General features: G+C 38.1%; 1 protein-coding gene across 1 annotated transcript; it reads right to left on the bottom strand.

Moving 5' to 3' along the window:
- Nucleotides 1-309: 309 nt before the first annotated feature.
- On the bottom strand, nt 310-1818 carry LOC110728405. Its single transcript, XM_021908065.1, has 2 exons — nt 775-1818; nt 310-640 (listed from the first exon to the last, which is right to left on the bottom strand). Exons 1-2 carry the CDS (start codon nt 1366-1368, stop codon nt 563-565), a joined length of 672 nt encoding a protein of 223 aa, XP_021763757.1. The 5' UTR covers nt 1369-1818; the 3' UTR covers nt 310-562.
- Nucleotides 1819-16627: the final 14809 nt, after the last annotated feature.

Below are 16627 nucleotides of genomic sequence, written 5' to 3' on the forward strand. Positions count from 1 at the left end.
TGTGGAACAGCAACGACGGGTCTAAGCAGCTCCATATCAAAATCCTTGCATGGAACTTCTAAAACATCTTCTTCTGGCCTCTCAAAAAGCACAATCCGATGATATAATTTCTCATAAGGCGTTTCGTACCCATATTCACCATAGCTAACAACAAGATTACCATAAATTTTGCAACAAGCTTGAGTAGAATGTTCACCATTGAAAAGGAAACGAATCTTTAGTGTAGCCTTCAATGCATGAGAGAAGACCGTGTAATGTATAGCCGCAAAGCTATGCTCTTGCACACTTCTTATAACTGAGCATAAGAGGCAATCATGCCAAAAACTCAAATGTTTATCAATTCCAACACTCGAGTGAGCTAGCCCTTTGATCGACACACGACCCTCAACATCCTCAAGGTCTACTGACACATAAAAACTGTCCCCTGGTATGAGAGCATCTCCAGGGCCTTTTAGAGGTAATAAATTGCAGCCAGGGGATAAGATAACAGGATCAGTTTTGTCTCTTTTGAAGAGATTAAATACGCCATAGGTGCTGCAAAAGTTAACCATGCCATAGAGATTCAACTGCTCCTCATTTTGGCGATAAATACAGAAAACACCTCTGCTACAGGAAACACTGGAATACTTGGTGAGTTAGGCTGAACATAAATGCGAGTAAGTCAGCATTGAAACAGTAATTACATCCAAGACTAGCTGAAAGTGATAAAGGAAAAGCCAAATGATATTAAAATGAAAATGATAAAAACAAAAAAAAAAAAATACAGACATTTACCAGGATAGAGAGGGATTCCTGAGGGTCAAATTCATGCTGTTTGATAAGTGGTTCATCCAGACGAAATGGTTCCCTCCAATGAATAGTCACTTTAGCATCTATACAATTTTGGCCAACAATAATCATATCTGTAGGATAGTTACACGTTTCAAAGTCATAGCTGCCCTCAACAATTAACTCATTTTTAGCACGATCCCATAATTTCATTTGAATTGTGAGAAGTGAATACGCAGGCACAGCAACCACAGATCTGGACAGTGTAACTTTAGTAACAGGAAACCTAATTCTCACCTTTTCAGACTTGTCAGAATCCTCCTTGATTTCAAAAAGATTAATGCAATCAACTTTGTTTTCTGAATAATAAAGATTATATGCAGCAGAAATTGTCCCATAAATATCAAGATATTCCTCATCTTCCTCATCCTCTTCATAGCTTACACTTCTCACAACTTGTTGCTTAGCGAGTTGGACCTTGACATGGGCATAAACACCAAATGTTAGACCAAGATACTCCACCTCAGCACTACAAGCAGTACCAGGAACAGTAATTTTGTGGAATTGTTCTAACTGATGATGTTGTCCGGCCGTATCCATAGTATTGAGCAAAGGAGCATAGTTAAAAATGAGGGTTTCACCTGTAAGCTTGTCTGATAAAATGTATGCCAATAACTGGTTTAACCATTGACATAACACTATCAGGCCCAGTTAGGCTTAAGGCACCACCAACCAAAGGGATGATCTCCGGGTCATCAACATCCTCCTCTCGATGAAAAAAAAACAATACGGTTGCTGCCTATACCCATATGATCCATACCATCATGGACATAAACAGTACCATAGATCTCCCATGCGTCTTTGTTGCTGGCGTTCAAAGTGCAATCGTTTTGGTTTAGGTTGCAGAGACTCACAGAAAGAACCTCAATCACTGGTTCAGATCTAATATGCACACGATGACCGTCAATCCCTTTATCCATTCTCTCTTTCTTTTGCTGTTCTTCATAGAGTGGATCTTGAAATTCTTTCTCTAGATCCTTAAATGATTCATAGAGGGATCGTTCTACGTAATCTAGAGGATTAGGTCCACCTACAAGAATCACACATTTTGTAAACCATTCAAAAAATAAAGTAAAAGAAAATAATTAAGTTCAATTAAACATATGAAAAATTGAAAATGAAATACTTGTTGGGAAATCGGAAAGAATTACAGGCAAGAAACTACTCTATTCATATGACTGACTATCCAAAAACATGAACGTGATGCCTTGGCAATTCGCAAGTCACAATTTATACTAGTTGGTTTGAAAAGCAATTTGTAGTAGTTGGTTTGAAATTTTAAATAGCAATTTGTATTATTCCCACTGTTTCTAAATAAATGCATCATTTTTTACTTACAAATTTACCAATGCCTAACCTTTTACATTATGACTAATCCAGCGACATTTTATATAGAAAAAATTGGCCGCAACAACACCTACTATGACAAAGGTGCATGTGGCAGCACAACCTTTCAAGGATGCGTCTACATCACAAACTATGTACTTGGGTGCACATAACAACATAAATGACACCACCGAACTAAGATTCCATGTGAAAAGTTGATTTTTCATTATTTTATTATTCTTCAAAAAAAAAAAAAAAAAACTTACATGATTTTCCATCACATGTGATTAAATTAGCCTTCCCTTCTATTAGTTATTTTCATTTAAACACTTCTTAACCTCCACCATCAAAGTGGATTCCTTCAATAAAAAAAACGCTATTAGTTTCTTCGTTCGTTTCTTTTGTTACTTTTTTATTTTTAAATATCGATTTCACGTGATTGACTTTGGTTCCTTTCCCTCTCCACTTGACAAATACTAAATTGATAAATAAAAGAAAATCATCCGAAAACCATTTCATTCCACCAAATTTCAGGATACATAAGTCACTTTCTCATACCAAGCCCCACAAAATGCTTCAAAATACTTAATTCAAACAACAATATCAGAATTAGACTTTAGGATTAAGCCAAATTGATTTTCTGGTTTTTGATGTAGAACACTTTAATGGTGGAGGTTGAGGGACCCTCCGCTTTGTAACAATCGCAACACTTTCCTTTTTCATCCGTTTCATAATAATTGCAACACTTCCTTATTTGTTAATGACTCACTACTATTTTATTATGTTTCTCTCCTCCCAGCCCCACTTACACTACTTTTTCATTATTTCTCTTTCCTACTAACAATTAAATATATTCCCTCTAACTATACTTTATACTATAAAATTCCCCATTTGATCCCACCCTATAATTTTCCTAAACCTTTCCCCTCTCTATTATTACGATTATTACAAAACAGAGGGAATAATAATTTAAAGGGAGAAAATTAAATACAGTGGAAGAGGAAACTAAGTCAATCATGTGAGGTGTAAGGAAAAAAAAAAAAAAAAAAAAGTAACCGAAGAAGCTAACGAAGGAAAATAATGGCGATTTTTTATTTGAAATAATCCTCTTTAATGGTGGAGGTTGAAAAATGTTTAAAGAAAAATAATTAATGGAAGAGAGGACTACTTAGTCACGTGAGATAGAAAATCAAGTAGGATGAAATCAAACAAAAATATATTAAAAAAAAATGTATAAAAAGCATTAAAACTATTGAAGATTCCACTTTTTGAAGAAATCTCAGTTTTGTCGGTGTCATTTATATTGTTATATACACCAAGTGCATAGTTTGTGATGTGGAGTGCTCCCTCGAAAGGTTGTGATACTACATGCACCTTTGTCATATTTGGTGTTGTTGCGGCCAATTTTTCCTTTTGTATAATAACATTTGTTTTGTATATATTTATAAAAAAGTCACGTCAAAGTGATGCAACTACTTAGAAACGAAGGGTGTTTCTGATTTAACTAACTTATTGCAATAACAATTTGAAAAAAAAAAACGGGGTAAATCTAGCAATCTACTTTGTAATTGATAGAACAAATTGACCTATTGGCAAAATAATTGGCTTTTTGTTAATTATATAAATAGTGAACTTTTTAGATACTCCCTCCGTTTTTAAAAAAAATGCATCAGTTCCATTCACCCTAATTTTAAGAGAGTTTATTTGCTCTATTATTATATTGTACAAGTGGAGAAGGTAGATGATTAATTTATTTTGATAAAAGTACCATATGAACCATGAAAGAAATAGTATGTAAGAAAGTAGTTTTTTAATCATTTAAATGAGGAACAAGGAGAAGGGGATAAAAACATATTAGGTGGGGTAATAGGGAAAAGAGAATAATAAAATATGGTATAAAGTTACCTAATATAAAAGTGATGCATTAAAAAACACACTTGAATAAGGCAAGTGATGCATAATTATAATTATTATTATAATTAAAAGAATAATAAATAAAGAAAACAAAGGGAGTGTAAAATAAACTAACATTGAAATCAAAAGACCATCTATGTCGAAAAAAAATATAGTCATGTGACTCATGTCTCATGTGTTTGGTATAACCTAGTTAGTTGCTTCCTAAGTATGTAAAATAACAAAAACAAAAATAAACATTTGTTGTTTAGCACAATTAGTTTTAGAGTATATATATATATATAGTACAATTTTAAAACAAAACACTTATACAATAGATAAATAGAAAAGAATATCTTAAACATCAAAATTATAATTATGCTAGAATGCTAAATATTTTAATTTGTATTTTACCACTCTTCATCTTCCTCCTAAGCCCACATCCCCACCCCTTAGTTCACCCTTGTTTGTTTTCTTTAGTAGTCCATCTTCGATTCTGCACCCATATTTTCACTTTGTTTGCCTCATTTCTTTCATCTTCAATTTTGTTTCTCTTTGCAATTTTTTTTCTTTGTCCTTCACATATATAATAGCTTTAAGCAAGATCTTGAACTGTTTAAATCTCACATGCAACAAAAGTTCTCGAAGGTTCATTTGTCTTCCCTCTATATCCCACATCTATTCTCCCTCTTATATGAGATGGTAATTTTATGTTTCAGGTGAATTGATAGTTGTGTTTTCTTTAATGTAAATCTATTTGAAAAAATTGATTTCACTATATTGATATTATTTTCTAACAACTCTACTTAAGCATGTAATTTTCTTTTAAGTATAAACTATTATTAAAGCATATACTTGTTTTCAAATATAAGTAGTTGTAGATTTTTGCAAATTATGGGCAATTTTTTTAGGGTTGAGGAAGAAGAAAACTTTGAAGATAAGACAAGGGCATTGTAACTCAAACCTCTCTATTGACCAACAGAATGAATGGATGGAAGCCACTATTCCAAACACTACTTAGGGGCTAGCTGATTTACTGAAAATAATTTAACAGATTGAATTGATTTAAACTGATTCTGAATTGTTATGAGAGAAGGAAATTAGGAACTGAACTAAACTGATTGCAGCTAAAGTGAACTGAAATGAAGCGGAAGAGAACAAACCCTTAGTATTTACCATATGAGGGGATTCAATGTTTTAACGGTTAATATAGCCTCAATCCGTTAATTGACCCCAAACCTCTGTTTACCAAACAGGGCAAAAAAAATAAAAAATAAAAAATAAAATTGGGATTTAACTTTTCAAGAAAATGTCTTTATTTTCTCCAAAAACGTTGCAAAAATTCTATCACTTATACCATAAAACCAAACATACAGTGATGAAAAAATAATATGGAAATATGAATGAATAATCATCAATTCATACGATTATAACTCTATAAGTGTATGTAATATCTAATTACATAGTGAGTGAATATAATTTGCAAATCTCATGAAATAAGGGAAGCGGGGTGAAGTGGAAACGCTAAAATTTTGAATGAAGAGGGCTTACCAAATTCAGGCGGCTTTGTTGGATTTACAGTTGTTCCTTTTCTAGAAAGTATTCTCTCCCTCTCTTTCTTTTCTTTACCAGAAACTGAAGCCATGTCTTCGAAATAAATAAGTTCACCTACAAATCTAATGGAAATAGTAATGAATAACAATCATCCACAAACCCATAAAAAAAAGATCAATTCTATTTGTTTTCAAAAGAAAGAAGCTTTTACTTGATTACAATTTAGCATTATGAAGCAAACCCTAACAAAAAAAAACATAATAAGGGGTCCAATTCATCAATCCCTGAATTGAACACAATTACAAAATAAATTGTATTTTTATATATATATTTTTTTTCACTAGGGGTATATTAGGGGAAATAAAACTCTTAAAAACTAATAAATAAAAAAGGAATTAAGAAAAGGGGAAAAAGGAGAATAATTAAAAGAAAAGGAAAATAAAAGAAAATGAAACAAAGTAAACAAAAATCAGACCCTGTTCATCTTCCCCTTCCATTTCGTTGCTCTACTCTTCGACCCACCTCAAGAATCATCACCATTAGAGCACCCAGCCCCGAATACCTCCACCCCCAAAATAAAAAAAAAATAAAAAGAAAAAACAGAAATTAAATTCACAATTCGAAAGAAACCAAAATTCAACAAGAATTCGAAACAAATGAACTAAAATACTAAATGAAATCGAAAACAGTTATTTAAACTCAAAAAAACCAAAAAAAAAAAAAAAAACATGAATTCGAATGAAATGAACTAAAAAAAAAAAAGAAATTCAACATGCAAACATCAAACAATCATTATAAGCAATTGAAACATGAATAAACATATAAATTCTCACACTTAATTCAATATTTCGAATACAAAATACCCAAATATAATTAGATTTACATTAAAAAAAACAAAACAAACTTATAATGCCCGGATTTTTCGCGCGGTGGCTGATGCAGCGTGCAGAAGGGCGGTGGGCGTCTGGTGGACGTGGTGGTCTCCTGAGAGAGTGAGGGAGGGAGGCTGGGCCTGGGAGGGTGTCGGCTCAGACTCTGAGAGACAGAGAGAGTGAGGGAGTTAGGGAACTTAGGGTTAGGGTTAGAAATGAAAAGTTATTGATTTTTGAAATAAAAGTTATCTTTTTTTTAAAAAAAAAAGAACAATTTACCGGGTTTCAGGTTCGCCCTAGTTTTAGACCGGATCCGGACTGGAACTGGAAACCTTGATTTTCAAGGACCAGGACTGAACCTGAATCTACAGATCAAATCAGGTTCGATTCCAATAGGTCCGGTTCAGGTCGGTTTTCAAGTCTGGTCCTGTTTATGTACACCCTATTTACAAATAAAACAACAAACAAACAAAAAACAATTCCCAAGAAAAATTAGGGAAAAGGTAGAAACCCTAAGATTATGAAATTGAAAGTATAACAAGTTTATATAACAGACGAACTACTTAGCTACCAGATTCAGACGGGTGATGTGGTCGCTGCTCTACTGTGATGGCGGAGTACCAGCAGCGTCTCCTCTCTCAAATTATATTTAGGGCTTTTGAAATGCAAGTATATTTGATGGTGTAGGCAGTGACACGGTGGTCCGGCGTTGGTGTTGGCGTTGCGGAGAGAGAGATAGTAGCAGTCGTGAGGAGGAAAAGTTTTGAGGCTTATGCTTTTTTCTTTTTTTAATGGAACAGGAGGGGTGATTTCATTAAATAATACTATGTAATAGTCATTCGGCACTTACAATCATCCCTTACGAAATCTAAATTCTCAATACAAGAATTAAACACCCATAAACTAATGACATCGCTTCTACACTGCTTCTGGATAAATTTAGATGTCTTTACATCGTTTTTTACGGAGCTCCATTGATGTATAGTCGCAAAAGTGATAAAACTTGATTGGCCATCAAGATTTGCAAATTTGTAAGACGAATCTTCTAAATCTGCACCCCTATTCTAACAGACCCGCAATTCTACAAATTTGCTAGACGAATCTTCCAAAATTGTATCCCTGCACACATTAAAAACAAACAAACAAACTATGTTAAACCTTACATGGAGAGACTGACAAAACCTTACACGGAGGGACTGACAAAACCCTACACGGAGGGACTGACAAAACCCTACACGGAGGGACTGACAAAACTCTACACGGAGGGACTGACTATAATCACCACACTGTTGGTTATCTTTATTGACTAAAAACATTAAATTAAGGAAGAATTTGGGGCTTACCATCGATAAAAAATCGAAGGCAGCCCCTAAGTTTTCCTATGGTGGCTAGGTTTGAAGAGAGAGAACAGAGAAAATTTTAGGTTTTTTTTTTTAAGAGATGAGCGAGTTAAAGGTCTATTGAGGCTTATACTTCTAATTTGCCTAATTATAGGCTTAGAGAATGAAACGAGTTTAAAATTATTGATGACCTCATCTATATTGACTATGGACGTGTTCGGCATTAGTTTTTGAATAACTAGATTAGTGCCCGTGCGATGCACGTTAGTAATAATAATTTTCCGAAATTAATTGTAATATATAAAAATGAGACAACTCATGTAGAATAAATTCATGGGAATAATCCCACCTTTGGATTATTTTTTAATAATCCGACCTTTACCCTCCATTCATTTTTATTGGTCCCAACCGGTCAAGTGACCTATTATACCAAGTTACCTGACACTTGGCAACCTGTGATTGGTCAAAAAATAAATTAAAAAACAAAAAAAATACTCCCAGCCACCCCTGTTCCTCTTTCCCCTGCCATTACCCTCTTTCTCACCTCCATGAATTCCGACATACTCCCAGCCACCCCAACCACCTTCACCGCCCTTCCCCAACCACCCTGTTGCCCTTCCCAACTTCCCTAGCTACCCCAACCACGACCACCCACCCCACCTCCACCCAAAACTCAACCACCCCTCTACTCAACCCCAACCACCGCTCCTTTATCACCTTTCTACCCCACTCGAAACTCTCGAAAACCACCTGTAATCATAAACCGCTGCTTTACCACCTCTTTCTCATCTCTTTGCTAAGTGTTTCGGGTTTCTAGGGTTTCGATGTGGGTGGATTAATTGTTGTTGCTGGCTGATGTCGAGGTGGAGAGAGAGAGCAGCGGCAGGGGTTTGGAAGTGGCGGTAATGGGATTGCTGCTGTCTTGAGGTTGTGCGTGAGAAGGTGTGGCTGATTGGTGGTTGTTTGTTGCAGGTTGGTGGCTAATTGGTTGCGCAGGGTGGAGGTGCGTGGGCTGAGAGAGGAGGTGCGGTGTTTTGTGTGGTGGCTGCATTGGTTGGAGTTGCGAGGATTTTCGAGTGTTGGCCGGAAAGAGAGGGAAGGGGGACTAGTTGGCCGGAAAAGGGGAATTGAGGCTGCCGGAATCCATGGGGGACTTGGTTGCTGTCGGTGGTGGGGGTTGCTGCCAGGGGAGGGGAATAGGGAGTAGGAAGCTGGTTGGTGGTAGGGGTGGTGGTTTGGGTGGTGGTGGGGACGATGGCTAAATTATTTGGGTTTTTTAATTTATTTATTTATTTATTTTGACCAATTATGTAATGACACGTGTATTTTAAACCAAAAAAAAAAAATTACCTCTTCAACCGGTTTCAGGTCAAATGAGACCAATAAAAATTAAAGGCACCCAAAGGTCGGATTATTAAAAAATAATCGAAAGGTCGGATTATTAAAAACGAACGGCCTAAAGGTGGGATTATTCCCATGAATTTTTCCTAGAAAAAATAAAAGAATGAGCCAAAATTTTTTAAAAGTACTATTGAGGAAAATAAATTATTGTTGATTAGTTGTGTTGAAAATATTTAAAGTAGTATATATTATATTACATAAATAATGCATATTATTCAACTAAACTATACAATCTAGTGACTATGACTAAAGACTTGTTTATGAATTCCTTATAAACTTCTACAAATTAATCAAACAACAGACTAAAATCTAAGTAAAATTAGTACAACATACATGTAAATATATAAATTACAAATAATATATCACATTGATATCCAATAAAATAATTAATGGAAATAAATACTACTCGGGTCATTAAAGGCGATAACAATCCCTAATTAGGCAATACTAACCTATATTATTGAAAGGAATGGTGTCCTTCCAACAAGTGTATTATTCCGATAGAGGGTTTAGAATTATTACAGAGCTAATTCTTCAGTAAGGTCAAGTGATCGGAATGCCTAGGTGGAGGCCGCTTCCGATCAGTAATATCAAGGTACAATTGATATTACAGCTTAATCTTAACTGAACCCTTCGGGTCAAACCCAATCGAATCTCCGATCCGAGACGTCGAATTAATCTGAAAGGATTTAATGAGTCGACACGAATACAGACGTCGGAAATCGAGCCTAGGGTGTAGAGACCGAGCGTCGCAAAATCACAATCGACAAGTATGAGCGTAGCCATAGCTAGGCTAGGCTAGCTCATCAAAGGCACTAGGCGCGCCATAGTAGCCCTAGCATCATGCCTAGGCGTTGTCGCAGCCCTAGCGTGATGGCTAGGCACCATGGCTGGCTATCGCTAGCACCAGGCGCGCCAACACAGCCCTGGCATCATGCCTAGGCGCTATCGCAGCCCTAGCATGATGCTGGGCGCCATCGCAAGCCAGCAGCATCACTAGGCGCACCATGCGTGACCTAGGATGGCTGGGCGCCATAGCAGCCCATCGCAAGCCTTACGCATCACTAGGCGCACCATGCGTAGCCTAGGATGGCTGGGCACCATCGCAGCCCAGGCAGCATCACTAGGCGCACGATGCGTGCCCTAGGATGGCCAGATGCCGTAGCAACCCTAGCATAATGCTGGGCGCATGGCAGGACCACACGCACCAAGCACAACTAGTGCTAGGCACTGGCGCATGCGTGGTGCGTGGTGCCTGGGCGAGGCATGTGCGTGCATGGTGCACAGTGCATGGCCGAGACTGATGCGTGCGGTTGTGCGAGTGTGTGTACGAGGGGCAGCGAGCTAGCAATGGCAAGCCAAGCATGCGTGGCTCGCTAGCAGCACGCATGCTAGGCATTGCGTGCGAGAGAGATGCGTGGCGCGCATGATGTGGGAGTGTGGTGCGTGGCGAGAGGCCAGCATGCGTGGCTCGCTAGCAGCACGCATGCTGGGCCATGCGAACAGCGATGATGCGTGGGATGCTGGCACCAACGTCAGCACGCACCAGCCATCACCAGCGCCATCACGCACCAGCTAGCACCAGCGCCAGCACACACCAGCAAGCATCAGCGATGCTGCTGGGCTTGTGCTAGCATGCTGGGCTAGCTAGCACAGCCAGCTGGCATGCTAGCTGGGCAGCAGCCTTGGGTGAGGCGGTTTGTGAGGAGAGTGGGGACCAAGGCTTTGGGAAAGCCTTGGGGAGCAAGGCATTGGTCCCCCCACCTCTCCATGGTCCTCACTTAATACTCTTTTCCCTTTGACACTTGTCGAATTGTGATTGCATTTATTTATTGATTTATTTTAGAAATAAATTAATTAGCAAATAAAACATTCTCCCACATTGGTTGGGGAATGAGAATCAAGGGATCATTTCCCTATAAATACCAAGCTTGGTATTGGGAATTGATACAACCTTGAGTGGAATTAAAAAGGCAACTCTAAGAAAAGAGTAAACCTTTGATTCGTAAAACTCATAGTTATTTTGTCCGGGTCTTGACTAACTTTCAAGACTTAGGACGCTCGGGTCGGGTCGAGGGTACGATCCGTCGGAGATCTCGTCTTTTCGGGATTTTGAAGTAAGAGCTCTTTAGGAGCGAAGCACGCGTCAAAGGTATAATTCTTGTCCTTAATCTTGTTTGATTAAGTTTATTATGCTTGTTTAATTGCTTTAATTAAGGGGCGGGTCTTGGTGGGTTTCCTTCTACGTAGTGTTGGGTCACTACGAAACCCTACAGCGGTATCGGAGCCACGCTCCTTTTAATTTTTGCAATTATTGTTTAATTAAGGTGTTTTAAAGAATTTATTTTTCTTGTTCATGTTGATCTAATTAGATTAGATGCTCCTTTTAATTAATTTTTAAAACTCGATTTTATTATCGATTTGGCTGTCGAACCCAGATTTTGGCTCAAAAATAGTGATTTTTGGGTGGAATCGACATTCTGGAACTGTTTCAACCCTTTCGGGATTGTCCAGAAGCCAAATTTGAACCAGAAACTCAATTGTTCTGGGGTTTTTTCGTTTTTCAACGAAAGTTTTAATTCTTTTTTAAGCCTTGATTAATGCAAGCATTACAAGGTTAGATTAAATGCACATTTGCATCACTAATCTACTGGTTTTAAAATAACCTTGAGCATAATAATGGAGTGTTTATTAGTGCTTAAGTTGATATACCAAGTAATCACATAAACTTGTTTTTCACAATTTTGCAAATAAATTGCAATAAGGTGTGAAAACTTGTTGTGATTTTGTATTTTAAGTTCCCAAGTAATGTTAAAGTTCTAATCTTTAAGTGTTTAAATGATTGGAACCCCAACCTTAAATTCCATGTTGAACAAAGTTTGGATTTTTTCATATTTTGGTTGATTAAATCCATTAAGTTCAATTACTTGTGAGTAAAATTTGATTAATCTTCATATTGGAAGATGTAATCTTGGTATTTTACACAAGTATGCAAGTTGGAAAATTTTATCATTGGATGATTAATTTATTTTTCTAACTCCCTTTTGTCAAATCCATGATTAATTTGCATATTGGCAAGATTAATCTTGGACATAGCTCATTTTATTTTAAGCATAAAGTTTGATCTAATTTTGTTCAAAATTGAAATTTTGGATAAATTTAGGCTTGTGCACCAATTAAAATAAAATTTGTTTAAGTTAGACTTAATGGTTGTTTTATTTTATTTTCCCTAAAATTAATTCTAAAATATAATTTGGAATTAATTCATGTCACACGTAAATCGGGATTAAAATCCCGAGTCATAGCACGCAAATCAATGCAACACACCCATGTGCCACCAAGGCTAGCCGAGCTGCCTAGCAACCCACATGTGGCTGCCTGTGGTGCGCACAAGGGCGAGGCGTGATGCTGCTATGCGCTGTGTGTGTGTGGCTGGGATGCATGGCTGGGGTGCGTGGGGTGGCTGGGCTGGCTTGCGAAGCATGCTGCTGGGCAGCAGGGCAGCAAGCATCAGCCAGCGCACCACGAGCATCATGATGCGCCTACCCAGCAGGCCAGATGCTTGCAGGCATGCGAAGCATGCTAGCAGGCAGCTGGGCTTGAGGCGCTGCTTGCTAGGCACAACAGGCCTCAACCACGCACCATGGCGCCATGCCATGGGCTGCCTAGCAGCCATGGTGCGCACCCACCAAGGGATTTGTTGGGTGATTTTGCTTAACGTTGAGCTATGATTTTGCGATTTTTCCCGAATTGATAATTTAAATTAATTATTTTAACGAGGCTAAGAACCTTGATTTTCGATTTTGCAAAATTTTGACAAATTACGGGTTATGCCGACTTAATTAATCAGATTAATTAAGTACGGATGCGGAATTTAGTGGGAGCTTAATTAAATGCGTTAGCATTTTGCGTTTAGAAATAATGGATTAAACCACTTTGACTAGTTTTAATTAGGCACGTTAATTGGATTAACGACCTAAGTTAGTTACTAGTTTTGCGTGTTTAATTATGTATTTCGTAAAATTGCATGGGCCGTTCACAAATAGTGAACGGGTGAATGAAAATTGCTTTCAAAACAGGTTGTTTGAAAATGGCAACTAGTGGGGCCCGATTAGGATAGAAAATACGGACTGCGTTCCGTTATGTATTTTTGTAAATCTAAATACGGTCTGCGAACCGTTAAGTATTTTTGTACTATTTAGATTAATCTTAGTCGTTCTAGCTAGCTTCTTTTATTTCATTTTGGCCAAGAAGTCTCAAGACGGCGTTTCAACGAAGACGAGCCAAGATGAAGACCCATGGAAATTGAAGATTTCAAGGGGTCATGCTAGTTGCCAAATGCATCTATTTTATGCCTTATATATTGTTATATATATATATATGTTTGCTAGATGCATGTCTAGGATTTCTATGATGTTGCGATGATTAGTTAAGTTCACTTAAGTCAACCAACATAGAAACCCTAGGTCCCTTAATAATATTGAGCTAAAATTTGCCATTCCAAGAACAACACTTACCGAACTAATGCGTGTACGTGATGGATTACGCCAAAGCGAGGCATCACTACTTCCCTAGGAACGTAAGGTATACTAGGTATACAAGTTGTCTTGGTTAAGCTCAACGATATTAGTAAGGAGTCCTTAGATGTCGTGGCAAAAGAGATAAAATGTCAAGTATGCATTAGATGCGACATTTTATCAAACCGAGAATAGCTTGGAGCTATTAGCAATTGGATTGCTTACCTTAAGATATTTAATGGTTAAGACAAGCCAAAGCATGCTTATCCATTTCTTGATCTTTGGGATCTCGGAATCATTTTATTCTCGCCCATAAGGGACAATCTTGAAATGCGTGGATAAAATGTTCAATAAGTGTGAATAAGTGCATGAACGCTTTAAATTTCAACTTATTGATGTATGAATGGTTTTTCACTTCAAATTCTTTCAATTGTAGAAACATGTCTGCAAGTAACTCGAACAACAACCAAATGTGCCCGGAAATCCCCGATAAGTTAGCTATCAAGCTTAACTTAACAAACCTTGATGAATGGGAAGAAGAACTCAGGAAAACTCTCCGAAGTTGTTCCAAGGAGTATGTTCTGGATACTTCCCTCCCAACTCTCTGTTCCAAGACCCTCTTGAGTGACGAAACTTATTGTGCATGGTCGAAAGACTGCAAATTGGTATCATTACTCGTGGCTAACTCCATCCCGGAAGAATGGAAAGAAAAACTTCCATTTTCCTTCCCAGATTTGTTCCTTGGAGGGCTAAGGGATGTTGTCGGTGTGAGATTCTCTAAGATTTTCAACGAAAACAATGATGGACTCTTGTTTGAAGTGACTAGGTCACTTACGGACATGAATGTAAAGCCGTCGGATCAAGGTTGTCTTGCGAAAGAGAGGTACCATCTTTGGTCTACGGTCTGCAACACTAAGTTGAGACCAGGTATGCCCCTCCGACCCCATGTGGCAAGAATGACTAAGCTCTTCAAGCACATGGAACTCCTCGGAATTCCACTAGAAGATGGAATGGCTGGTCATATTTTGCTCACTTCACTCCACTCAGGATATGATGCATTAAAGGCATATATCTCTGATTCAAAGGAGACATATTCCTTAAAGAATGTGGTGGAGCTTCTGCACCGGGCCAACTCATTTGGGGCAACCAAAAGACCATCAAGAAGGAGGGATCTCAAGGTTAAGGCTAAGATGCGTTGCTTCTACTCTGGCGAGCAAGGCCACTTCAAGAGAGAATGCAAGCTCTTTCGGGAGGAGGAAGAGAGGAATGGAGCATCCGCCTCAGGTATCTTCCTTAACACTTGTGGATTAAGCTTATCATAAGGTATTGGATACCAAGTATGACTCACTTAATGTTGCCTTTTCAGGGACCAAGTGAGAAGCTTATCAAGTGTTGGTGCATGAACAAAAAGACGACGAAGATGGTTTTTCGGTCGTGCTTGCATGCACTCTTTTGTCAATGACATGTAATTAAAACTATTTCTAGTTTTATCATGCTTTGAACATATTATGATCCATGGTGTTGGACACCTAGGAATTTCAAATGTAAGACTTTTGACAATGGTTGTTTCAAGTTTGTCTTACAAATTTATGTTCAATTGCATGTTTTACATATGACAAAAGTTGATACCACTAAACTAAGACCATTGAGTCGAATCAAACCTACTTGTGGCATTGTCTTCTTGGCCACATTAACATCAAACGCATCAAGAAACTTCTTCAAGAAGGTGTTCTTGACTCATTCGACTTAGAGTCGTTTGAAAATTGCGAAGGATGCTTATTAGGCAAGATGATCAAACAGCCATTCTCCAAGTTGGGAGAAAGGGCAAGTGACTTATTAGGTCTAATAAACACGGATGTATGTGGACCTATGAGCACACCCGGAAGGCAAGGTTACCGATATTTCATCACCTTCACCGACGATTATAGTAGATATGGCTATATCTACTTAATGTCGAATAAATCTGAATCCTTTGAAAAGTTCAAAGAATTTCAGAAAGAGGTTGAAAATCAACTTGGCAAGAAAATTAAAGCACTTCGATCGGATCGAGGTGGCGAATATTTGAGCCATGAATTCGACAATCACTTGAAAGAATGTGGCATTCTTTCAGAGTTGACACCTCCTGGAACTCCTCAATGGAACGGAGTGTCCGAACGGAGGAATCGGACCTTGTTAGACATGGTTCGGTCAATGATGGGTCTTAGTGAACTCCCTATCTCGTTTTGGGGACATGCGCTACAAACAGCAGCACTAACACTGAATAGAGCTCCGTCAAAAGCTGTTGAAAAGACTCCATATGAATTATGGACTAAGAAACCTCCCAGGTTGTCTTTTCTCAAGATTTGGGGATGCGAAGTATATGTCAAGCGATTAATTTCGGACAAACTTCACCCCAAATCGGATAAGTGTTTCTTTGTGGGATATCCAAAAGAAACCAAAGGTATTACTTCTACAATAAATCCGAGAACAAAGTATTTGTTGCTCGTGATGGTGTCTTTTTGGAGAAGGATCACCTTTCCAAAATGACAAGTGGGAGGAAAATCGAACTCGACAAAGTTCGAGAGGACGAGCAACAATGTCAACCTGAAAAAACTGACAATCTAGATACTTTGGAAGCATCTGAGAAGATTGGTCAGAGTCAAACAGACAATGTAAATGCTCAACCGATTACCCTACGTAGGTCGCAACGGCAAAGATCTCAACCAGACAGATACCTCGGTATTGTCTTAACTGATGATCAGGACATCCTAGTTATGGATGATGATGAGCCGACGATATACAAGCAAGCTATGACGAGCCCCGACTCTGCAAAATGGCAAGAGGCCATGAAATCTGAGATGGACTCCATGTCTGAAAATCAAGTTTAGGACTTGGTGAATTTGCCCGAGGGTTATAC

This window comes from Chenopodium quinoa, unplaced genomic scaffold, assembly GCF_001683475.1.
Source record: "Chenopodium quinoa cultivar QQ74 unplaced genomic scaffold, ASM168347v1, whole genome shotgun sequence".
Classification (NCBI taxonomy): Eukaryota; Viridiplantae; Streptophyta; class Magnoliopsida; order Caryophyllales; family Amaranthaceae; genus Chenopodium; species Chenopodium quinoa.